The 24,503-nt window shown below is 47.6% G+C and overlaps 7 protein-coding genes across 8 annotated transcripts; 3 read left to right on the forward strand and 4 right to left on the reverse strand.

Annotated features, from left to right (window-relative positions):
• Nucleotides 1-3,289: 3,289 nt before the first annotated feature.
• E1B28_011925 (uncharacterized protein) lies at nucleotides 3,290-3,502 on the reverse strand (the record flags this gene model as incomplete). Its single annotated transcript, XM_043156984.1, has 1 exon — nucleotides 3,290-3,502. The coding sequence occupies one exon, from the start codon at nucleotides 3,500-3,502 to the stop codon at nucleotides 3,290-3,292; it is 213 nt and encodes a 70-aa protein (XP_043004348.1).
• Nucleotides 3,503-6,595: 3,093 nt separating this feature from the next.
• E1B28_011926 (uncharacterized protein) lies at nucleotides 6,596-7,215 on the forward strand (the record flags this gene model as incomplete). Its single annotated transcript, XM_043156985.1, has 4 exons — nucleotides 6,596-6,840; nucleotides 6,922-6,978; nucleotides 7,036-7,078; nucleotides 7,138-7,215. The coding sequence occupies 4 exons, from the start codon at nucleotides 6,596-6,598 to the stop codon at nucleotides 7,213-7,215; spliced, it is 423 nt and encodes a 140-aa protein (XP_043004349.1).
• Nucleotides 7,216-10,167: 2,952 nt separating this feature from the next.
• On the forward strand, nucleotides 10,168-12,746 carry E1B28_011927 (uncharacterized protein). Its single transcript, XM_043156986.1, has 14 exons — nucleotides 10,168-10,320; nucleotides 10,384-10,481; nucleotides 10,548-10,680; nucleotides 10,751-10,848; nucleotides 10,908-11,004; nucleotides 11,054-11,126; nucleotides 11,179-11,438; nucleotides 11,502-11,568; nucleotides 11,624-11,810; nucleotides 11,872-12,038; nucleotides 12,086-12,204; nucleotides 12,274-12,298; nucleotides 12,361-12,372; nucleotides 12,435-12,746. Exons 1-14 carry the CDS (start codon nucleotides 10,188-10,190, stop codon nucleotides 12,607-12,609), a joined length of 1,644 nt encoding a protein of 547 aa, XP_043004350.1. The 5' UTR covers nucleotides 10,168-10,187; the 3' UTR covers nucleotides 12,610-12,746.
• A 401-nt stretch (nucleotides 12,747-13,147) lies between these two features.
• On the reverse strand, nucleotides 13,148-14,122 carry E1B28_011928 (uncharacterized protein; the record flags this gene model as incomplete). The annotated part of the gene is made up of 2 exons (XM_043156987.1): nucleotides 13,148-13,280; nucleotides 13,344-14,122. The coding sequence occupies 2 exons, from the start codon at nucleotides 14,120-14,122 to the stop codon at nucleotides 13,148-13,150; spliced, it is 912 nt and encodes a 303-aa protein (XP_043004351.1).
• Nucleotides 14,123-14,318: 196 nt separating this feature from the next.
• On the reverse strand, nucleotides 14,319-16,855 carry E1B28_011929 (uncharacterized protein). 2 transcript variants are annotated; one of them, XM_043156988.1, is made up of 8 exons: nucleotides 16,567-16,855; nucleotides 16,492-16,504; nucleotides 16,175-16,435; nucleotides 16,090-16,118; nucleotides 15,347-16,016; nucleotides 15,116-15,287; nucleotides 14,548-15,060; nucleotides 14,319-14,484 (listed from the first exon to the last, which is right to left on the reverse strand). In XM_043156988.1, the coding sequence occupies exons 1-8, from the start codon at nucleotides 16,629-16,631 to the stop codon at nucleotides 14,423-14,425; spliced, it is 1,785 nt and encodes a 594-aa protein (XP_043004352.1). In that variant the 5' UTR covers nucleotides 16,632-16,855; the 3' UTR covers nucleotides 14,319-14,422. The 2 variants fall into 2 exon arrangements, with proteins under 2 accessions (XP_043004352.1, XP_043004353.1); XM_043156989.1 differs by having other exon boundaries at nucleotides 15,116-16,016.
• Nucleotides 16,856-19,361: 2,506 nt separating this feature from the next.
• Nucleotides 19,362-20,244, reverse strand: E1B28_011930 (uncharacterized protein; the record flags this gene model as incomplete). The annotated part of the gene is made up of 4 exons (XM_043156990.1): nucleotides 19,362-19,863; nucleotides 19,922-20,037; nucleotides 20,110-20,143; nucleotides 20,201-20,244. 4 exons carry the CDS (start codon nucleotides 20,242-20,244, stop codon nucleotides 19,362-19,364), a joined length of 696 nt encoding a protein of 231 aa, XP_043004354.1.
• A 1,578-nt stretch (nucleotides 20,245-21,822) lies between these two features.
• Nucleotides 21,823-22,887, forward strand: E1B28_011931 (uncharacterized protein; the record flags this gene model as incomplete). The annotated part of the gene is made up of 1 exon (XM_043156991.1): nucleotides 21,823-22,887. One exon carries the CDS (start codon nucleotides 21,823-21,825, stop codon nucleotides 22,885-22,887), a length of 1,065 nt encoding a protein of 354 aa, XP_043004355.1.
• Between the last annotated feature and the right edge of the window lie 1,616 nt (nucleotides 22,888-24,503).

Genomic DNA, 24,503 nt, shown 5'->3' on the forward strand with positions numbered 1-24,503 from the left:
AAACATAGTGTCAGGTGACAGTGGGAAGTTGTACTTCAGGAATGTTTCTGTGCCTGTGTGTTCTGTAGTGTGTTCTCTGGTGTGTCCTCTGGTGTCCTCTGGTGTCCTCTGGTGTTGTCCTCTAGTGTGCCTCTGGTGTACTCTGGTGGTGTCCTCTGGTGTCCTCTGGTGTGCCTCTAGTGTGGGGATCTGCCCCTATTTGTACCCTACGATGTCCTAATAACCCGGACTGACCCGGACTGACCCGATGTTTGATACCAATTCGGCTTCACTGTGTTCGGATTCCATCCTGTGTTATGTGAGTTTCTATGAAAGACCACGTTCGGAAGAGTCGCATGGATTTGTTACAATTTCAGCTTGTGTGTTCACTAGCTCACCACAAAGTTCGTCCTGGATGAAGAGATCCGCTGCAACGTGTGTGTGTTCAGTGACTCGCTGGGTTCGTCCTGGACGAATGGATTTGTCAAAAATTCAGCATGTGTGTTCACTAGCTCACCATATTCGTCCCAGACGAATAGATTGGGAATCAATTCAGTCACGACTTGTGAAGAGATCTGGTGCAACATGTGTGTGTTCAGTCACTCACTGAGTTTGTCCTGGACAAATAGATTTGTTACAAATTCACCGTGTGTGTTCAGTCACTCACTGGGTTCGTCCTGGACAAATAGATTTGTCGCAAATTCACTCACAACTTGTGCAGAGATCCGCTGCGATGTGTGTGTGTTCAGTCACTCACGGTGTTCGTCCTGGACGAATAGATCTGCAATAAATTCACTCACCACTTGCGCAGAGATCCGCTGCAATGTGTGTGTGTTCTGTCACTCATTGTATTCATCCTGGACGAATAGATCTGCCATAAATTCACTCACCACTTGCGAAGAGATCCGCTGCAATGTGTGTGTTCAGTCACTCACTGAGTTCGTCCTGGACGAATAGATGTGCAATAAATTCACTCACCACTTGCGTAGAGATCCGCTGGGATGTGTGTGTGTTCTGTCACTGATCGTATTCGTCCTGGACGAATAGATTTGCAATAAATTCACTCACCACTTGCGTAGAGATCCGCTGGGATGTGTGTGTGTTCTGTCACTGATCGTATTCGTCCTGGACGAATAGATGTGCAATAAATTCACTCACCACTTGTGCAAAGATCTACTGCAATGTGTATGTGTTTGGTCAATCATGGTGTTCGTCCTGGACGAATAGATTTGTTCCAAATTCACCGTGTGTGTTCAGTCACTCATCGCATTCGTCCTGGACGAATAGATTTGCAATAAATTCACTCACCACTTGCACAGAGATCCGCTGCAAGGCGTGTGTGTTTGGTCAATCACGGTGTTCGTCCTGGACGAATAGATTTGTTACAAATTCACCGTGTGTGTTCAGTCACTCATCGCATTCGTCCTGGACGAATAGATCTGCAATAAATTCACTCACCACTTGCACAGAGATCCGCTGCAAGGCGTGTGTGTTTGGTCAATCACGGTGTTCGTCCTGGACGAATAGATTTGTTACAAATTCACCGTGTGTGTTCAGTCACTCATCGCATTCGTCCTGGACGAATAGATCTGCAATAAATTCACTCACCACTTGCAAAGAGATAAGCCGCAATGGTTGTGTGTTGCAAATAATGTGCTTCTCCTTATGTGTCCCCTCCCTTGTTCTGTATCCGTAGCATGTCCCTACTGTTCTTCTCATCTCTCCCTAGTGGTCTTATGCCTCTCTTCTTCTGTGCGCCTCTCTTCTTCTGTGACCCTGGTCCTCCCCTTGCTCTCTCTTTCTGTGTCCCTGACAGTGCCCTGCCTCTCTCATTCTCTGTCCCTAGTCGTCCCCTGCATCTTCTCTGTCCCTAGTCGTCCCCTGCATCTGTCCTTCTCTGTCCCTAGCTGTCCCCTGTCCGTGCCCTAAGGTTTCCGCCCCTAGTCGTCCCCTAGGTAGTCCTAATAACCCTACCCCTAAGCCCAAGTGCCCGCCATACAGACTCCAATCGAAACCAAGTTACTGCGTCCCCTGCGCAATAAAGGATTAAACAACGCTTCGGGTGTTGACACCTATACAACAAAGTAAGGTGAACGAGGAATTGCAACCGGCGTAGTTAATATCTAATTAAACCACACTCGCCTTTCATTGCCGTACTTTCTCTTCCCCTTTCCTGACAATTCCAACTTGTATCGTGAGGGGATCTCAAGGAGATCTCATGTATCAATGCGCCTAGCAGCCGCCTCCAATATCTTCGTGACGTGGCAGTGCCGTGCATTGAAGAGAATCGAGGAGAACTCTGAGCTCAGTCGAGTAATAATTGAACAGTTCTTTTCGTGTTTTTGTCTTCCACAAGTCGTTTCACAGCGGCTTATAACGTCCTGGAACTCCCGGGTAGTCTTCGTGGCCTGATGTTCGTCAGTATGATTGAGAAGTGGAGATACGAGCGAAGCGAGGCCACAGTACTTGAAAAAACTCGGTAGTAATTCGCCATGGTCGTAGGGACATCCTTGCAAGAGGATGGAATGGGGAAAAGAGAAGAGGAAAAAGGGAGATGGTGGAGTCAGAGGAAGAGGCTAGAGATTAGATTAGATCGTTTCCTAACGGAAACGGTTCAAGGTGCTCAGCCCCGGGCCGCAGGTCCACCGGACTGCCGGACGCCCGACAGTTCAGAATACGGCCGGTAAGGAACAGTGCTTGTGAACAGTGCATATCATTTGCATCTTGCCGTAGGTAATACGCCGATACTGATAGTCTTTACGTTGACAGCTGACGTGAATTCATTCTTAAATCAATCTTAAATAGCACGCTGCACGAATTTGAAAAATTTGAAAGGGATCGATAATCGATTTGACGGCTATGACATGGGCTAGGGTAACTGGCACAGTGTTGGACATTAGATTGGATTCGACACCCGACTTGAGAACACACCTTCAGTAAGCCTGGCATGGGACTGGCGTTGCACAGAGGCATTCAAACTAGACATCTTGCGAATGATTAGTAGAATTTCATTGGATCGGGGACTCGTGAGTAAGTTATAAATTATGGCTATATTGGAACGCCATAGGGGGTGTACATGTACAAAGACAGAAATTGAAAGATAAGGGTAGCCAGGAAAGAGGATCAATGTCCGAGAGATTGCTCTATACTAATAGTACATCATTTGTGTAGCAATACGCGTATTAAGCTGTACACGAGAAAACCGGTTGGGGGGGGGCAGTTAAATGGAAGGCTAGCAGTAGTAGCAAGTTAGCCGCCCATTCGAGTAAAAACAACAAAAGGAAAAAACTTACCCTCCGAAACAGAAAGTTTACATATCATCGTCATCAAACGCTCCAGTAACGCCTCCTTCCTCCTCTCTCTTTTGAACGACTCTCCTCCGAACGACATGATGATGAGATCTCGCACCCCCGTGATGTCCCGGATGTCTCGTATGAGACGTTGTACTGCCAACAGGGTCGATAGGCACGAGGGTTAGATTAGCGAGGGAGTCGAGGAATGGTGTAGCTGATGTAGCATTCATTTTCTATCTGGTGATAGGATTCCTTCGATTTGTGCTTGAGAGGTGAATACGCCCGAAGTCGTTCCCAGCGGAGAGGTAGGAGGAACAGGTTAGATGAAATAAGGCGCTTCAAACCGAATAAGGACGAGGGTGCAGGTCAGTCCTCGACGGATGGATTCTACTTATATTGCAGGGTACTTTTGTCCCTCCTCTCCGCCCCGCCCTGCTTGATCTACGGAATCAATTCTCATGTATCAATGATTTTATGGCTCAAATTAGCGCGGGGCAGATAAGTCCGAGGATGACTAGGTACGTCACGGTCAAGTTAATATCTATTAGAGCTAGCCTTACACGATAACTTAAGCGACAGATTATCGACCATCGAACCGATGTACGGCGGTTTGGAGGCGGGAAGGGGAGGAGGCGAAGAAGTGAGTTACAATGGAAGGCTTGAGGCCTGCGGTTTCCGTGGTTTTATACGTAGCCGTCAGGACCTCGGTAGTTCAGGATTTCAAGTTGGACAGCCACAGGCCTCGGACGCGGAATTTTGATGAGAAACTATTCTCGCCAGTGAAGACCACCACCGCAGATGTCATTACACTTTGTAAATTTGGGCTTCTCCTCCACAGCTTTGGGACTGTGAGTGTTTCGAACTGTTCACAACACTTTTGGACTAGTGAAAACTGGACACTCTTCCTTCCCAAACTTCCCGTAGAGTATCGATACCCGAAACAGAAACGTCATTAAGCTGATTATATGGCTGGGAGAGCTACAATACAATGGTCAAAATTAAGACTACAAAAAGTCGTTGGAAGTAAGCCCGCGTGAGGCAGATAGGATAGAATAAGGTAGAGTGCCGGAATCAATTATACAACGTAAACGTAAATATGGGTCAAGTGTCCGGCGTTAAACTCCGAAGGAGAAACGTTAGAGCAACATAACTCGGAATGCACACGCCAAGTTCCTAGACTGAGCTCATACCCCGGTGGATTCAAGTCAAATCAGTCCTTACGTCCATGATGACCATAACTATAATGATTATTTCCATGATTGTGCCCATGTCGATGCCACCTGTCCCCATGTTTACAGCACGAGGCTTGGCAATGTCTACCGGAGGCCTGGAAGAAAGGAAAGGGGAGCATGGTTCTCAGCGTCCCAGTGCTTTTATAAACAAGGTCAAAGGAAATCGTTCTACCTACCGCAAGGTCTCCCGGAACAATAACAGATAGAAGTATGTGCATGAAGCGTTTGCCGATCGAGGGTGAATCAGAATTGGAAGTCATACTTGGTTGCGTGTAGGTGTAGCGAAAATTGTGTTGGTACCAATGGTCTAGGTTCGGAGACGAAACGTGTTCCGTGTCTCTTATACCCGAAAATTTCCGAGCAGAAGACTGGAGAGTAGTAAGGCACCGTAAGTTAATGAGGTTCCGGTCAATCGATGTAACTGTTGATCTCCGAGGATCCCGGTAGTGAGTTCAAAGGCGGTTAACGGAGCGGCAGTGCGCAATCCGTTATACCAACGGAGAAGAAGCGGTATTGCATTCGTTAAACAAACAGAATCATCCGGATTCCCCTCGGCAGTTCTAGGAATTTATCCGATCAGGAATTGGAATTGGGATAAGTGTGACTTTGACGAGACAAGTCGTGCTTTAACTTGGTGTGTTAAAAGAACGCGACCAGGCGGCCCGAGCTTCAGCCGTTCGCTTTAATTGAATTTCGGCCGGCCGCTTCTCCCTTCATGTGATCCGGTAACCAAATTTTTCCCCACCCGTAACCCATGGTTCTTTGTTCTTTCCGGCCTGGAGTAGCTTTCAAAACACGGTTGGCCCTGAATTTGAAATTCAAGGTTGCTTTTCCACCTTTATTCGTCGTCGGATGTTCGGGAGTTATCGCAAGCAATGCGAGGTCCTGTGTCGCGGCAACCTCGCGGTGCGATGTCCGCTCCTGTTTCATTACAGGAATCACTTTTGTTCAGGAACGGCTTTGCAAGGGAATATTGCGAGACTTATGAATGTCTGGATAGAGGTGAATTACTACTAGTTGCCTGTAGGCAAGACGCGGCAGCGCTCCTCGTCTAACACGGAGGATAGGGTCAGGTTGGGTCAGGATAAACCCACAGGTCGTCCTATGTATGACGTCGCTCTCAAGCCTGCTCCTCACTAAACACACCATCATTTGACATGATATATCACTCATAATGCCTGACGTTGGCGCTTCCCATCCATTTTCACCAAGTACAGTACAGTTAAGGCGTTCCTCCGAACCTTCGCCGACGTCCACTATCCTGATGGTGCCACGACTCCGGGCATGTCAAGATCTATGACTGATGAAAAAGTGGTCAAACACAGGTGAAACCTTGTTTCTACTGCATCCGGTGCTGTCGATTACGACCGCGCTGGAAATGGCCGAGGACTGTCTGTGAAATAGATTGAATTAGGTCAGATATGATAGATCGTGGAGATCCACAGATCATGCATCATGGACGGAGTAATCTCCACAATAGTATTGACAGTGGGTGCCAACGCACAATGGTCAGAAGACCAACGCCAACGGCCTGGATTCAACACGGCCAAATGTCTTCACTGAGATATCGACGGTAAGTTCACCCATTTTGTTGTGCCACACCACTTGCGGGACGTCATTTTTCGACCTTGAGCCAGGCTACCCCAGGTTCAGTGCATACATAGGTCCCAACACATAGCGACTATAACATGTAGGTATGTAGGTATGTAGGTAGATTTTGATGATTATCCTGGTTAGTCGGGCTGTGGGTGCCTGACACTGACACATTCCGCTCTGATGAACCGACGGGCCCCATTCCCTTACCGCCCGACTGACTCGCGCCTACCAGGGCCATACTACAACATTGCTGATTTGTCCAAACTCTTTCTCTTCACGTCCCCCCTCGGCCGGTTTCCCGACAAACGCCTCCAACAGATTGTTGAGATGGCTTTCTCTGCAATCAGAAACTAACACGCGATTCAATATGTTGTGGAATTCTTCTAGGTTTAATCCCATTTCCATGAGAGGTTTAAATACGGCCTCTGTAGCCCAGCAGATTCCCAGAACCAGAACCCTCCTCCTATCAATCAAATCAAAGCCTACAAATCGACCATGAAATTCTTCTCCCTCACTGCTCTTACCCTTCTCTTTGGCGGGGCTGCTGTCCTCGCTTCCCCGACCCCTGGCCCAGACCCAGCAGTCCACGTCGCTCGTGAATTGCCAGAAGGCTACGAGGGTAAATTCATCGTCGACATCCTCATGAACCCGACACCGGGGAGAGTAGCTGATCTTCACCGGTTGCTGTTGGAATGTGCAAAGGTGGCAAGGGACCCAACCAAGGAGCCAGGTACTTTGACGTAAGGTGTTCTCTGTGGCGTCGTCGCCCGGTACTGTTTTGGAGTCTACTAAACGTTTGTTTTGCCGTTGAATTTGAATAGTTACCGATTGACACGTGGGTTCGGGAACCAAACTGATATCTTCTGGCTCTACGAAGAGTAAGTGGATTCGGTACGAATAACCTTTTCGGCTCCCCGTCTTACCAAGTGATCTAGGTACGAGTCTCCCGCCGCTTTGAAATTCCACCAAGGGAGCAAGGTTAGTCCCACGCTTTGGCCTTTCTCTCATTCTCACATCCCACGTTTTTCCGACTACAGGAATTCAAAAAGCTCTTCGACTCCGGAGCTCTCGGTCCACGCATTGAGACCTACCTCACGGAGTTTGAGTACCTGTAAATTCTTGTAGGCCTTGTAGACTGTAGAGAGATGGAGCAACTCGTGAGTAGGAATTCTGTGTCTTCTATACATTCCTCTTCGCTGACCTTGCTCACCATTTTCACAGGTTATGGTCTCCTAATCATAGATATAATCCCTCCGTAGAAGACCCCCATTAGCCTAATATCAATCTAATTCTAAGTGCTTGCCTAAACTACTCTAAACTTGAAGTTCCACCGCTTTGGCCGTTATAATGTCGGAGTCGCAGGAGCCAGGAGAATCCGCGGCAGTGAGACAACCAGTCAGTTCAGCATCTGTGTATAAATGAGACGGAAAGCCGGAACTGTTGATCTGTCCAGTTCATTTGGCTTGCACTTTGAATATCTGTTGTAAAACGAGTTTCAAGGCTGGAAACATCCGTTATACTAATGCAGTGGCTAAGAATATCGTCTTCTATAAATAGGATATCAACACGATGGTGCGGTGTTCTATTCCCTGTAATAAAGCTGATCATCATAATTCCTTTAGTGCACGGACCGCCTTCTCATACGGCTAATACCAGTGGTCAATAACCGAACCAGAAAAAAGGAACCAGTTCTAATGTTTACTAACCCCGTTAGAAACAAGGGATCCACCATACCCTTGTATGAGATTCCCGGCTACGGTGACTCGGACGAGGTAAGGAATGGGGAAGCCGAGCTTCAGCCCTCCGAAGACGAATACGGGGACTTGCAATCATAAGCAAACAAGAGTCAGAGGAAGGTTTGAAATCCTTACACTGCACGGCGAGCCTGGAGAGGTCCCGGGTCAACGCAATGAATCTCAAAACCGCTTTCAAAGATATATTTGCGGGAGTCTGGCACGATTTAGGTCCTTTTGCTTCTGTTTCGATTATCGAGAATATCCGATGTGGCAGTGGGAAAATGTTCATTGAGCCTATCGGCGGTACTTTCGAGTTTACTGAGGCCAGTTGCGCAGTATTCTGTTGCAGAAATAGGTTAGGACTCAAGCTCAAGGCTCCGCATAACAAGCCATGGAGTGGCGTAAGCGTTATGCAGGTAGGTACTAGTGGTCACGGGCGAGTAGGGCACAGCCACGTTGGCGTGTCATAACCACGTGAACCTTTTATCTTGTTCCACCACTTTCCACGCGCGCCTCCGCCTAATTTTTATGCTGATCTTCCTCGACTGTACCCACGAGTCGCGGAAAACGTTTGGCGGAAGAATCAGAGGATTTTATTACACTGGGTATGGTCTAGAACACTCAAGCACGAGTGGCTCTAAACCTCCCTTGCGGTTCTCATCGGAGAAGAGACAAACGATACTCAATAGATCTTCCCGAGCCAAGAAGATGACTTCCTCTTTATCTTTATTGAAGCTACCGTTCAAGAAGGTTCCTGCGATTCCCAGAAATCATCTCCTGTGAAGCTACATATCCCTACGAACGGTCTATCCTCCTCTTCTTTGCTCAATGCGTCTGTCGGAACATTCGAACATTTCTCCCTCCCGCACTCGCAGCGGTGGCATCACACCGTTTTGCCACACCATAATCGTTCCTGTAGGCTAACGCTACGAACGAACAAACCGCTAACGGCAAGATATTGGGGTGGTAGTTTGAGATATGGTTTTCGGATAATTGCGAACCACGAAGGGGGAAAGATCTCGGCGGATGAAGCGGTACTTAGGGGAGGAGGTGGGGAGTGTCAGATGTTTTTCGATCTCGATCTCCCCCTACGCCTGAGGAACTACCTCAAACTTGATTTCTATGCCCTTCCTGCCCATCTATCCTTCTTCCTCACGACCGATACACTTTCGAAACCGCAGGTACGCGCATCCTCGCCTTCTGAAACATCTTTTACGGACATTCCCTTTGTCCTGTACTTTTGTTTACCGTCAATGCACTCGCAGATTTGTTGCCATCGTGGCTTACGATTGGATCAACCGCGATAATCACAAGAACGATGTAACCTTTCCACGAGCTTCTGTTATGCGGTGGATGTAGCCAAGACCGCCGTTTTCGGTATGAGGCGTCGTGTCTAGCACGTTTGTGGAGACGTTAGTAAGTGACAAGTTATTCTGGTTCAGGTTGCTGTAACCCTTTCACCGTGCAGATATCTCAGGCTGTCGGCGGACGCCTCAACGAAGGTTTCGACTAAGTAATCGCTTTACGTGATAGGGAGAAAGAAAACGTGTCGTATGAACTCTATCGAAAGCGGGGGATTACCCTTTTCCTGTTCAAGGGAAACGATTCAGGAACCTGGAACACGGAAACTAAGCTCTACGTTTGGAACGTTTGGACGTTTATGGTTAGGACTTTTTAGATTCTCGGCTAGCTTATTGACTGATTATCTTCGTCGGTTTAGACATCCTGTGCGTATGGATAGTCGCAGTGAACGCATGCTCGCCTCGATGGTTGCAGTTCTTCCACTTTTCATAACGGTGGCCGACCCGTGTTTCGTGACGACAGAAAAGAGCTCACAGAGTAACGCAATCTTTCTTCCACGAGGTCCTGCCTTTTCTTGTGTGGTCGAATTTTCCCAGATTTTTTTACGGTGAGTCGGTTCGTTGATATGATCAAACGCAACGTATCCTTTTGGCTCGGCTGATCCTCTCGACGCAGACAGCAGTTTCCAAACAGTATACTTCAGTCGTCCATCGACGGACCTGCCAACTAATCCATCTGATGGCAACTATATATCATATATTTACTTACGCGTATTACTTGACTTGACGAGCCGCTTTTGATAACATGAGGTACCCACTTACCCGGTCACTATGGTTTCTCATTGTCCATAATTCAGTCTTGATTCAATCATTCAAATATTCAGCTTCAGTATTGTTGATATGCATCCAGAAAAAGCAACCAAAACACGGCAATGCGCGAAGAAAATGAAAACGATTGGGAAGGTTACGTGTTTGGCGGAGTTTGAATAATTAAGGCCAACAATTTAATTAAGTGTCGTGCAATTCTACAGCTCGATCCAACCCACCATCATGTTCATACTCAAACGAGTCGATGTGGCTGTTACAGCTCTCTCCCTCGTTCTTTTCTTCTCTTTATATTTGCTCAAGCGTCGATCTACTCTCAGGATTCTCAGAGGTCCAGCTGCTTCATCATATCTGTTAGGTGCGCTAACCATCTGCTTTCTGTACGAAACGCTCGTTCTGATTTTGCTGTTGTTGCATCCAGGGCTTGAACACGATTTACGAGTGAAAGGCCTTGTCTCCATTTTGTCCCAGTGGTCAAAGGATTACGGGACAGCTTATAGATTTCCAGGTTGCTTTGGGGTGAATGGTTCTTCTTTCGTTTCGCACTTGCACCGAGCTTACCCTCAAATGGCTTTGCTATAAAAGAAAAACTTCCTCGTGATTTCAGATCCACGTGCCATACATCGTGTTCTGCAAGAATCGGACGACTATCCTGAAGCTGCGGACATCAAAAGACTATTCGAGATGATTTTTGGGCGAGGTGTGCTTTGGGCAACAGGCGAGTGTTGCCGCAGCGTTTACGTAAAGTTGATAATTGATTTAGTCCTATATCTCTCCTCCACTTGTAGGTGAAGATCACAAACGACACCGAAGGGTTCTAAGTCCAGCTTTCTCAATCAATCATATGCGACAGTTCCTCCCCTTATTCCAGGGTCATCTTAACCACGTAAGTGTACATCGAATCTCGATGATAATACCGCGACTGACAAGTGACCGGTTTTACAGCTCGCGGAGAAGTGGAACAACGCTTTACAAGGCAGGAGTCAAACCATCAACATTATACCTTGGTTCCATAAAGTCACCCTCGATATCATCGGTGAAAGTGGGTGTCTGATCACTTTTTGCATCAGTAGTTTACTAATACTATTCAGGCGCGTTCAATTATCATTTTGGTGCAATCGAGAATAAGCCAAACGAACTCACAAAGACTCTCTATGATCTCGAGTGTGTAATCATGTTCGCCACCACTGTGTCCACTTTTTAATACTGATCTTAGAAACCTCGGACTAGACCAGTCTCCAGGCATGACATTAGCCGTAGCCTTACCGCGATACATCCCGGATGCCGTCGCAACCTGGCAAGCGAAAAACTTCCCAGTATACTTCGACCGGATCGCCAAGCGGTACTTGGAAGTGTCTAACCAGAAGGCGAGAGAGGTTATGAAGGAAGCCGGGTTGGACTTGAGTGGAGGTGGCGAAACTGATGAGGAGGTGCCGATTGGGACAGGAACGGAAAGGGACGTTTTGAGTATCCTTGGTGGGTTATCATCCAATTATTTCGGCTGTTTATGGCGAATTAAATGTTTTTACGGTATTGCAGTTCGTGCAAACAGGGCAGAAGATCCCAGAAAGCGGTTGAGTGAGGGTGAGATGTTGGCTCAGATGTCGTGAGTAGTCGTTCTCGTTGTCCAGGAACTCATATCAGATACCACCTCGCGATAGTACTCTCATCCAAGCGGGTCACCATACCACTGGTTATACTCTTTCATGGATCCTTTACGAAATCGCCGCTCATCCGGAAGATCAAGCGAAGGTTTACGAAGAGATCAAACATATCCGCGAGACGAATTCCGGGGGTCTTACCAGTTCAGATTACGATTCGATGAGTCATTTAAATTTGGTTCTCAAGGTACGTTCTCGTCAAGGTCAAGGGGGGCGCGAGGTTTAGTCTCAAACATGATGTAATACAGGAAGCCCTCCGTCTTCATCCCGTTCTACCTACGCTGGAAAGGGAAGCAATGAAGAACGATGTCCTCCTTCTGGACTTTCCTGTTGTATCTAGAAACGGAAAAACGGTTGATGCGATACCGGTCAGGAAAGGGCAGCGGATCAAGGTGGATATATCGAGTTATAATAGGTCAGTTCTTATTTCTCCTCGGAAACACTCACTTAATCTTTGTTCAGGTTGGAGAGTGTATGGGGAGAAGACGCAAGCTCGTGGAACCCAAAACGATTCGAGACGTCAGAATCGGAAGGCAAGACTCAGACTCAAGTTGGCATGTTTGCTAACATCTTGACATTCAGTGAGTGGCTTTTCGGTTCTCTTTTACTCTTTGGGAACGTCATTCATTCTAATCCCCTCTCCCGCATAGGTGGTGGGCCTAAGGGATGCCTTGGGTGAGTCCTGTACTATCTCGGATTTTCGGTTCGCAACTTCATTTTCATAAACACTTCGGTAGTTGGCGATTCGCGTACGTTTACTTCTCCTTTTCTATCAGCTCTTTAAATGCACTAACATCGTTGCTCCCTGAAGCGTGATGGAAATGCAAGCCATCATGACCGGTTTGCTCGAACGATACGAGTTCTCAATTCCTCCGGACGTGGAGATCGAAGCAGGAAATCCTGGTTTGGTTGTTCCGACCGTTAAGGGGAAGGAAACGGAAGGCACGCAGCTTCCGTTGAAGGTGACTCCAAGGGCTTCGGCGTGAGTGGTTGTAGGGATTTTGCGATACAGTGAATGTAAGGAATGATCGCTCGTACTATGTTTATCCATAAAAGGCCATCTATTGAAAAAAAGTATACGGACGGTACAATCTCAACAGCTGTCGTGGCCCCACCGCTACCCGATATCTCGATAAGCGTGCTATTGGTCCCCTTGAGTCTATCTTCAAGTTTCTTCAATCGTAGTGGTCCCTGGGTCTTCGTGATCCAGTATTCCTACTGTTCATCGTAAGAGTAGCCAATATTCCTTATTCCTTCTGCCTCGTCTCTCCCGCAACTCTCAACAAATTTCGAGGCTGCATTCATGTATGTACACTTAGGACTAGGAGTTGTTTGAATTGAAATATCGAACACTGGCAGATACTCGTGGAGTCGTGGGAGATTGTTCCTCGCTTCCTTGTGTTCAAAGAAATTTGAACTATCAATTTGGTACTACATATATAAGGGTAGGAACGCAAGTATGTAAACGGGACCCCACCAGTCGGCCCCACTACTGTACAGCCCAGTGATTTAAACATGATGCCCTTAATCATCATAGAACACCAAAGCTCGAAGTTCTATAGATTCCCTCTTGGGCGATCCTTCGGGAGTAGTAGGATCCTCGAAAGCCGTGTGTGGCGTCAAGGCGGCTACAGTTCCGTCATCGATAGAGTCGTAGCTAAATTCATTGAGAACCATAATAAAGCCGATGATCATGATGGAAGGATGACTCTAAACTCACCATTTAATCAACACGACCTCCTCCGGGGTCATCCCTCGCAAATACTTCCATTCGTGCTTCGGATTCCACTGAACGCCAAACGTCTCCCCGACTTTATCCCTATACACCAAATCCACCGGAACGAAATCCTTCTTCATATCGACGCTCCGGAAATCGCACAACGCTAAAGGCCAGTCCAATGCTGGGTGGGAAATGGGTCGCCAGAGGTTGATTATTTGGAACCGGTGTTTTAACAAGACTTCTGCTTCTTCTGGTGGGATGTGGCGACGCACGCGGTTGACGGCGGCTTTGGGGGTTTGATCGACGTGTACGCGGGAAACGGGGATTCGTTTCTTTGGGTCGGTTCCTGATTCGCCTTCTCGCCTACGGCGAATGGCTAGACCATAGATGGTAACATTTTTAGCACCAGCCTCTTTAATTTGAAGTTCCCGTACTAATGACTTACTATGGTCAAACAACACAACTTTACTCGCTCCAGTGAGTTTCTTGATAAGATCCGCACTCTCAGGATAATATTCCCTCTCGATATCCTCGTCGTCGATAAACGCTTGATGTTTAGCGGGAGATCTTGCGAATAGAAACCCAGCATTGTCCAAATCGAACTCGTGCTCCTTTCCCCTAACGTTCTCAATCTCAAACGGATGCGGAACGGTTTCGTAGTTCAATTGAGGTACTCCTGCGGGAGGCTGGTATTGATATGTGCGGGGTTTGCTTCCGTCTTTGGGAAGTGTGAAGTAGGAGAGTGTGATAGGTATTTTACTAGTATCAGCAGTCGACATTTTTTATGAGGCGGTGCGAAACGTACAGCGACTCTCACCAGGGCCCGTCTTTTATAAGGTATAGCAGTGGGAAGGAATGTCGTCATTCTCACTTCAGATTGGTAAAGAACGTTGATCAGCAGGTTTCGAAGGATCGTCACGCGTGCCGATGGGAGGTGTCGTCAATGCTAAATATATCGGTTTTCTCGCCGTAGGTGGGGGGTGACGAAAATTCTTAAGGACTGAATAATATAAGAAAGCTATAGTACATTTCAGACTTTCCTCGACGTAGAAATAAAAGAACGACGCTATCAAGGAGGTTCAAACAGGGAGATCCCGGGTCAGTCTGCGATAAGACGAAAGATTCTTTTCGAGAGCTGATTCTGAAGGAGAAAGTGATTCGTTAAAACATATCGAAAAGACGGTTATGGAGAGGAAAGGCTCACGAATCGAAAGATGCCTCGACGCAAAAGCTTGCATGGTGACAGCCAGTGCTTCAAACATGTCGACTAATCCTCGCTCCACAGCTCTGACTTCACCCACAATTCCCAGAGCCTTCCCTATCGTTGAAACAGCGCCTCCTGAGCCGGACCTAAGTTTCCCCATGCACTTAAGAAAGACACCGCAAACACCATCCCATAGTATCCCCATGACGGGGTTTATCCAGTTCATTTTCTGAAGGTACTTCTCCACCTCTTCATTCTTGAGTATCTCCACACAAGCCTTTGCCGCCATGAGTGACTTGGTTAACGAAAACGGGTCCGGGGTGTCTATCAATACGGAATGAAGTTGGATCGTCGATGAGTGAGCGAGACTGTAGGCAGCCAGGTCCATCCCGACGGTGGTGGGACGTTCCCATGTAGCTTCTTCACTAGATATTGAGGGTAAGCTTGATATGAATGAATCGATGAGCCTGCCGTGAGTGGTAAATGTTCCAGAGATGTGGTTGGGATCGTGTCCTGTACATTTAAGAGCGATCAGCCAGGTCAAAGTGAAAGTAGTTGAATAACGAACCGTCACCCACTTCCTGAAGCTGTAAGGCGATCGTCCGGGACCGCTTGAACAGAACGGAAGCTTTCGAGTACATAGCGATGTGGGAGGATTCGTAAGCACTGATATCGTCCGAGATATGACTGAGGAAATTCTGGACTGTCCAAGAGCGTTGTAGTTCAGATGGAAACCCGCCCTAGTGTAACGAAAGTGAGCGAGTATCGTGAAGCTTGCAGATTCAAGGAACAATCCGACCTGTTCATACTGGAGCATATCCATCGGCCACGGCGAGTCCACCTCCATGTTTCCATCCCCAAACACGGAAATCAAGCTCATTGAGCTGGCGACTGTAGCATCCCAGCAATTACTCAACACGAATGCCGACCAAAATGCATTGATTCGCTCCCCCTCCTCAATTGGGTCCGATGTGGGCGGTAACGAGAATCCTGATGGTGTGGGGGCTGGTGTGGATATAAACGTATTCAAATGAGCGACATCGTTTGGATATGGGCGCTGGCGGTTGCTTCGAACTTTATGCAATCGTGCGCCGATCGCTAGAGAGTTGGCCCTAGTGAGATGGAATTGGCCTTCGAGATGACGTCCACTGCAAAGGAGATAGGTGGCAACTAGGAGTTCGGCTTGGATGCTCTGAACGACGATGAACGGATGTGATGACTCCGTCGTCGTCATGTTTGTTACTTCGTTGATCGCATTAGAGAGTAGGCCAGCGATTTGGGCAGTCTGAGCGGGCGTTGGGGTCGGTGCGGAAAACGTTGAGAATAGGAAGCCCATGAGGCAGATAACGCTCGTGAGGCCACGGGTTGGTCTCTTCGGGTGGCCGTGAGGTAGTAACATGGACGCCCGAACACGACCAATGTTGAGGAAAAAAGCAAAGTCGTGAGCGTGAAAGAGAAATGTTTCTAGCCTGTCATGGAGAACAAAAATCGAAAGGAGATAAGTCGTGGATGACCGACTCAAGGACCGGGAAAGAAGCTTACAGAAACTTTGCGATCTGAGGAGGAGGTCCCTGAATGAACGAGCGGTCAAGATCATTTCAAAAAGTATTGTTATGGGCAGACCTACCCCCGCAGCAAACGAGGTGGATTGATCTAGAGGTCCCTTCGAGGTGCTTGAAGAGCTTTGTTTCGTGTAGGGATTATTGAGTTGCACTCCGCCTACGAGAGCTGGCTCCCCCAATTCTCTTAAGCGGTTCTCCAGTCGGTGAATGTTTTTTTCCAAGGTCTCAACCTGAGTGAGAGTATCTCCATAGTCACAAGGCCCCTCCATGACACTGCGGATGTTCTTCGCACAAGGAGTACATTGAGGAGTCATCCCATCGCATTTCTGCATAGAAGTTGTCAGTGACCGTAGTGATACTTGTTGTATACCGAAAAACCGACAATTTTACGCGTTCTGGGACAAGTTTCAATATGAATCAGCCTCGGATGTAATAGCTGGGACTTCAATCGACACACCTGCAGTTTCCACATGCGCGTGAAATTCTATGCCTCAAGACGGGGGTTGTTGAGCCCGAAGACATCCTGTGAGAGGCCTTGATCAAAGGTTTGAGAGTTGTCAATGTGATGATCCCTGATAAACTCAATCACTTTAGCCTTTTATATACCTGCGTGAAAACGCCATCCCAACGCCATCGATCCCGGATAGTGGTCCCTAATGAGACCGCCCAAGGGTTATAGCTCGATAGCTTCGCACGATTAGAGATCTAAAAACGTGAAACCTACTTCTGATGAAATAACCTATGATGAGGTGAAGGAAGTTTTGTTGAAGAGCGCTCACCTTTTTCACAAGGCTACCCGCAGTAGAGAAAACGCCACGCGATTTCAACAACTCGTGATCATCCGCATTAGACTCCGCCACAAACTCCGAAGGTAGTCACCTGATGTTTCCAGCTCCTCTAAGTTGATGAGTCTGACCAGTCTGGACCCTCCGTCCATGTTGAGTCGCTATTCCTCTTCTTACCTCGACTGAAGCGCCCGAAAAACTGCAAGTGCTGCTTAGTTTTGGCCCTCTCATGGCTCAAGAGACCGCCAAACACGGAAACACGTTGAGATCGCCAGCGCCGACTCCTGTGCGGTCACTTTGACCATAAAAGTGTGTACTGAATTAAGATCAGTTATTCGCTGCAGGAAGACTCATGACTGTTTAGTTCCTCCAAATTCGTCGAATCTGCTCAAGATCTCCTAAACCATGAGTCGAACCAAATCGCTGGGACGACAGGACAGTCAGAGTCAGTGATCTCGTACGATCGCCACGGATTAGGTCCACGCCTAAAATGAAAACTGAGCGCAAAAGGAATCCCGAAGAAGCTGGTGGCGTGTAGGGGCTTTCAAGCAGGAACGAAAGGAGAAAGGAAAAACCGAATACCATTATACGGTAGGTGTCTAATCCTCGCTAGCGCAATTCGTTGGCATTACACAACGCGGCTTTCAGTGAGCCTTCGATTTTGAGAGTTGTCGATTTCCGTTTTTCCGGTAAATTCCAATGGTGGGTCATGTTCCAGGAGCGAACTTGGTCGATTTTACTTATTTCACTGAGATGGAATCAACTGAAGAGGCAAGGACTGGACAGGGACTATCAACAAAGTTGTAATACCAGTACTCTCTTTCCCGAGTGTGGAGGGATCGATGTGTTTCTCACAGGCCTGCGAGGCTACGTATGCCCAGAAGATACCATAGACCGAGTGGATCCCAGCAAAGTCACTGTATGTCATTCAAACACGCCGTTTCTCGCTGAAACTCCAGTTCAATGGGTAACAAGTACCTCATATCTGATTGTCAAGTCCGACTACAGCTCGCAGAGTCCCAGAGCCGCCGACTTGTGGCCCTCGTGGGTTGGTTCTATTTCACCCCTCGGGTAACCCGGGTACTTCAGTTTTTGAACAACTCACCATGGCCGGGCAACTCGGGTAAGTACTTCAGTTTTTCAGGATCAAAGACTTGAATTGGCCTCGTCTGAAAACTTCTGTTATGTACGATTACGACCAACGGCATCAACAGCTAGCTCATGACAGCCCGACACGACTGTTACGTTTCCATCCTACAAGTTTTCAAATACCCACACAAAGTTTTAAATTTGGCCGCCGCGCTGACCGAGCTGTGACTGACGGTGACAGTGGCTTATTTCCCTTTGTACAGGACTTCCGAGTCTGATGCACCTTCAGGTAACTTTTACCCACCACTTTCCCACATCTTTCACATGCAACGTCCTCTTTCACTCCCTTTTTCTTGGGACAAACAGATGTACCTTTACTTTTGGTGGTTTGTTTTCCCTTCATCGAGGTATTAGATGGCCTTTCATAGTCTAGATTCGATGAAGGAGCGTGTGCCGTCGTCACGGTTGCCTGCCCATCGGGGGACCGTTCCGGAAGTTCATGTTGGATAAATGTTATCCGAAGAGGATTGGCTTTGCTGGGAAGAATTCTGGTGGTACTTCACGGATGGAGGGAAGTACGGCACTTTGACGACTGTTTTCCTTCCGAGCTAAAATGGAGGGAAGGACGAGGTTCTCCGTCGTTGAAATGGATAGTGGTCCACCGCGTTGACATTTGTACCGGACACTTTGAACGGCTGGATCCGGTTGAGGATACGGGTTCTTTGCAAATTTCTTGGGTCAAAACGGTTGCGGGTTACCTGGAGTATAGAGGAATTCAGCTGACGTCGTGGCTTTGGACCTACCGAACAGCAAATAAACTAGAGAAGAAGAAAATATCTACCCTTGATTTTATATCTTTATTTGACCGGCCACAGCATCGATGACCCACAGCCTGAAAGAGAACTGAGGTCCATGCACGACTAAATCACAAAGCAGTAAAGAGATTTAGAGCTTAGTGGCGTCAATGCGAGTTGACCATCGAATCATTCGTTCTACCATGGCCCATGGCTGTAGTTCGGTATTTATAAAGCCGTTTAGGCAACAAAACTTCCGAATTTGGGTTTGGCGGATTATTTCCGATTGGTGGGTTGTGGGTGGACCATTTTGCCATACTCTGCTCATCGAGAATTTTAAGCGACTCAGTGAAAGAATCGCTTCCACCTAATTTCCGAAGGAGGGTTTAATATAGCTTGGTGTGATGAAAACGATAGCCAACAAGCAGCACACGCATATATATTGGAACTCGACTACTCGATAGTATCCAATAAATCAGTAACTAGAAATAGAGCGATACACCAAGTCCGTACTAATTACTAGCCGTGCACTCCGCCAGCGAGACCACGGGCCAAGACCTTAATAATAAAATTTTCCAGCAACTTCATTGTTCTTGAAGATGGAAATGTCTTTCGGGACAATGCTTGATTTTATGAGAAGGAATTCCCTTTCGGACCAATTCCTTGCCACACCAATCACAATTACAACGAAATCTAGCCGCCCTCTCAGCGGCCTTCCTCTGCTGAGTCGCATCGCATTTTGCTTGAGCTCGTTTAAGTGCGGCCATCATAAACTCATGGTCGGGTTCGGCGGAGGGTGGTGTTTGAAGTTTGGGGATGGGTTCAAGGAACGAAGGTGCCGTGCGGCTTGGGTGCGGCAGTGGCGTTGGTTGGTGTATAATTTCGGGTATTGCTCGGCGGATGGGAGGAAGCACAGCTCTCGGTGGACGGAGTTGAACTGGTAGGATGGGAGGAAGAACCAAGGGATTGGAACGTGCTACCGGAATGCCGGATTGCGGTATAGCAGGGAGTCGATTACGCGCCATTTGGTCTCTGGTCTGCGGGATTGGCTTGTGGGTGTAAGTGACATTCGCCACGATCGTCCGACTAAAGCGACATAAGAAGTTAAGGAATGCATTGTTAAAGTCGTGGAAGCAAAACACACCTGAACCTGTCACTTTCATGTACTTGTTGTGGACCAGATTCATCCAGCGTCCAGCGTTGTGTGTTAAGATGGAAGTCCTCTGGAGTGCAATGGACTTGTCGGAAATTAGGGTGTTTCTATTAAATGACGATCATGACTATGAGCTATACCATCGTAACGTCGGGATTGAACGTTGAACGACCACTCACAGGGGCTCTACTGCCCGCCGCCTCAGGTTGAGATCTACAATTCCCATTTAGTAAATCGAAATAGAAAGTTTATAGAGGTAAAAGAACGCACGAGGTACTATTAGATGTCTTGTAGTGTGTAGTGAACATGTGCATATTTTTAAACTGCCGATATCAAATCGAACTTTGTGAAAGATAAATCGAGAATTAGAAATAGACGATGTGTGCGGACAGATGTGAAGAAGTAACACCAGGTTTTTATAGGTCATTGGCCAGCCAGCCACAAGATCTACAACCACTTGGCCTAAACAGGATGTTGCTTGCGACTCAGACTCGTTCACAACAAAGGCAAGCCATTTACTATTGTCCGTCCGACTCATCAGCTCAATGAGTTTAAATTTCCCCGTTTTGGTATTGAATGAATGGCAGGCACGGGCCTCGGGACGCGGTGGTTCGAGCTTTGATAGTAGTTGTCGTGGCACATCCCCCAAAGAAGGCTTTCCCCAGCGGGTCATCAATGCATCTTCCCAGCAATCTGGGATGATGGACCCATATGGCCCTATCTTGACTTGGGTGCCGGTGGGTCCGAAGTCGTGGTAGAATTCATGACGAAGACTTGATTAGGACCCGATGCATGCAGAGACATAGACTTGAGTGTCGGAATATTCTAACTGAAGGACTTCTATCGTTGATTCAGGGAAATCACGTGTCTAGCACGGCTTTGGGCCGTTGGCCGGCGCCTGCGCCCTGAATGTTCGGTCAAGCACATACAAATACCGGCACCCAAAACCACGACTTTCTCGCATTGTCCTACTTAAGGTACGACATATTGTTTTCCTTCATCGTCAATGACCCCAATATGGAATTCTCCTACGCCTTTCCGAATGCGAGATTTACCGACAGGGTTCGCATCGTCTATGGCCCAGTACAATGAACCCCCTTGAAGATCTCATGGACGGTACTTGGGGAGGCGGCCTATTTCGATGAGTGTTTATGTTCAGTATCAGCTTTTCCTTTTCCTCAAAACATTGATTCTCAACCTCAGTATCTATTAGGGTCTCTATGAACACTTTTTTCCCCCTCCTTTCTTTTGAAGGCGTTCGTTGGGTGGCTCAAAGGGAAACCGTTCGTTTGCAATGCTCAGTTTCATGGCAAAACAATTGGTTTCATCTTCCGAGACAGGTTGATGTCAGCGGACACGTTGGGTACAATGACACCCTGCTGTGCATCGAGATATGCTATCCTCGAGTCCATGGTATACGTAGCGATGTCCATCACGGTGGCGTACATCCCCACCGGATGATTGACTGCATGCGACGTACTTACATGTATTTGCCCCAATTCGACGGTTCCTACCCTGCGATCGCAACCCTTCATGTTGCCTTTCCTCTCTCTCGCCCCACGTTTCTGTGGAGAACGTAAACCTCAACTACATTTTCCTCCAGGGACGCGAACAGCAAATTGAAACCGGGATATGACGCAACGGCATGAATCCTACCTCGTGGCACGTGCAACAATTTACGTGCTAAGCGCAAGATTCTCTCCTCTTCAGAAGCGTACGTAACTTACCATGATATTCGCTTCATCTCCTGGCCAATGCACTGCTCTCTCTTATAGATACTATAGAATGGGGCACGTATTTTGGAGTAATCTACACGTTTCGTACCCCCGCTCTCTCGCCCTGTGTGTTTATAAGAGACGTCACCCACACCTAGTAAGTTCCGACCCCCCTCGATGAATTCATCACTAAACCCTCAGCGTAGCGCACTCCGTGCCCTGGAAACCAAACTCCTCCTCGAACTATCCTCGGTCCGATCTCAATTCAACGAACTGAGCCTCATAAACTCCCTGCTTCCCAACGAGATCCTCTGTATCATATTCCATTTTTGCTATATCATCCATTGCACCGACTATCCTCGTAAAAGCTGCCTTCCATTCACCGAGGTGTGTCATAAGTGGCGAATGCTTTCCTTGGGGATGTCAACCCTCTGGTCAACGATTGACCTTTGCGACGGCCCGCACGCTACTCTTTGTCTCTCGAAGTTGGGAGAAAACGCGTTAGTTTCGTTGGTGGCGAGAACGCCTTCTGTGCAGTTTCAGGGGAGCCTTGAATGGGTGAAGGGTAGGGTGAAGAAGATCGATGTGGTTCTGTTTCCGAACTGTGTGGTCAAACTTATCAGAAGTCTAGCTAGGGACGAAGTGGGTTGTTGTAAATTCGAAGGAATGTTGGCTTCCCATGACATGTTCGGACACCGACAACAGCTCAGGCTAGAAAACGTTACGCATCTCAACCTTCGTATTCCATCCGTTTCTGACCCGGTCGACCTTTCGTCACTTCATGTAGGGTCAGTGTCGAATTTGACTCTATCGGGTGTTCGAGTCAATTGGGCGTCCACGAGTTCTAATCTGAAGGTCCTCAGCTTGAATCACCTTCCAGTTCCCTACGCACCTACACTAGAAGAGTTTCTAGAGATCTTCGAGAGAGCGAAAGACACGTTAGAGGAGGTGTATTTGGAGGGTTTCTTTTCTCACTCTGGTCATAGCCTTCTGTCTCCCGCGCTCGCAAAGATAGAAACACCTCATCTGCGGAAACTTTCCATCTTGTCGAAAGACCGAGAGTTTTCGGAATCAATCGTTTCTGTCCTACGTTTCGACCCGGATACGGACGTGTTCGTGCGGTTTATGGGTAGGAGATGGGCAGTCGTCGAAGGGGTATTGGGTGACGTGGTGCAAGAGCAGCGGTTGGAGCCCTTTCCGGACATGTTGAGTATGATAGGGTATTATTCACAGTGGCAGTGATCAATACTTTGAAGACCGCAACGGTCGTACCTGCTTCAGTAGCGGTCTACCTGCCCTAAAGCAGGTCGACTCCTCCTACCTTTTCGTTCCCGTACTTTTCTCTCAAAACCAACCCACACCGGTCAATCTTACTTGACATTACGACGTATTAAAAATGGAATTTTCTCTGCGCCCCAACCGATTCTGCGCCACGTGGCATAGCGATTTCGAGCCGCTATGCAGCTGTATCTGAGTTTTCTATTCATACGGACTGCTTCGTCGGGTTGGTCGTTGTAACCAGGTACCGTCATTTCCGTTCTTCGTTTGGGGAAAAAATGTAGGAAATTCATGATGCTTGATTAGCTGATCCTCTCTAGGAACGTTCAACAAGACCTGCGCTGCCCGCTTCGAGAGAATGATCAACACCGTTCCTTCCTCAGTTACTCCCACGGACGTCATCGAGCCCTGGGATTACAAGTTGGAGAAGCTCGTATATCAGTCGCGAACGATTCCGACACTTTGTTGATGCAGACCACTCTTAGGGTACGATGACCATAGTCGTCTTCTATGCTCCACCTACACAACGTTACTGAAAATTTTCGCCACCCCTATGTAGATTTTGGACGTCGAGGACAATCCCGATAGAGAAGTGAAGCTAGTTTGGGTGGACAAGGACGGATCATGCTCCCAAGGAACCTGCTCTTCTCCTGCCGCCACCTCCAACCGTATCACCGGTACCACTCTGTTCAGAAGAGTATTTGGAAAGACGGCGCTCCAGTACAATTTCGTCGTCAACGACATCGACCCTGTCAAATCTATCAGGTTCGAATCGACGAAAAGAACGGTTCGTCAAGAACGATGACGGCCAACGCTACGTGATCTCCCAGGACGATATACTATTCGATATCACTCGGAGTATCTTATACGCCGACAGTCCGACTAGTATCACCAACTTCACTCCCTAGGTGGCTATCGTAGTAAGTCTTTGGCTTGCCAATCAAACCGCATATCCATAATCCATGATCCTCTCTTTCACGTAGGTCAAAGATACCCTGGTCGAAAATGGCACAGCCCCCATCCACATTGAAACCACCAACTCCTTCGTCGTCCCGTTCAAATTTGTGGTTTTGAAACCTAAACTAGACACTCGTTTCAATCATACCGCTGGATATACCTTCTTTTCTTTCGTTCCCACCGAGTTTTTGACTAGCGCCTTAGATGTTTATTATGGAGAGGTTGCGCCTGACAACCTTAGGATTCAATTTGGGCAGGTGTTTGAGGCGAGGAACCAAGTAATAGGACTACGTTGATTTTTTCCCCTTCCAGTCCGTAACTTAGAATGGCCCAGAAGCGGCTCGGTTTTTTCTTCTAATGTTACCCTAACAGACTTTGTAGGCCTCATAGTACTGTATTGATAGCAGTATGGACAATATCAATCACTTTAACTTGTTTTACACCTGTAATCAATCCCTAGTCCGCGACTTTACGCTTCGTATCGCTGAAAAAACGCCGCGCTCGCTGAGAACACCAGCGGTCATCTCTCCTCAGATATACTAATAAAAAGGTGGTAATATTTGCAATTGCTATGTACTTAGTATAGTTTGCTTATAAGAGAGCCTAATCAAAAAGACCCGTCT

This window comes from Marasmius oreades, chromosome 8 (assembly GCF_018924745.1).
Source record: "Marasmius oreades isolate 03SP1 chromosome 8, whole genome shotgun sequence".
In the NCBI taxonomy this organism is placed as follows: Eukaryota; Fungi; Basidiomycota; class Agaricomycetes; order Agaricales; family Marasmiaceae; genus Marasmius; species Marasmius oreades.

Coding starts and splice junctions, on each gene's coding strand:
- E1B28_011927 (XM_043156986.1), top strand. CDS start 10,188: ATGTTCATACTCAAACGAGTCGATGTGGCTGTTACAGCTCTCTCCCTC. Junction 10,321..10,383: donor TGCTTCATCATATCTGTTAG/GTGCGCTAACCA, acceptor TGTTGCATCCAG/GGCTTGAACACGATTTACGA. Junction 11,439..11,501: donor GGACGTTTTGAGTATCCTTG/GTGGGTTATCAT, acceptor ACGGTATTGCAG/TTCGTGCAAACAGGGCAGAA.
- E1B28_011929 (XM_043156988.1), bottom strand. CDS start 16,631: ATGTCTTCGGGCTCAACAACCCCCGTCTTGAGGCATAGAATTTCACGC. Junction 15,288..15,346: donor ATATGCTCCAGTATGAACAG/GTCGGATTGTTC, acceptor TCGTTACACTAG/GGCGGGTTTCCATCTGAACT. Junction 14,485..14,547: donor GTCGAGGCATCTTTCGATTC/GTGAGCCTTTCC, acceptor TTTCTCCTTCAG/AATCAGCTCTCGAAAAGAAT.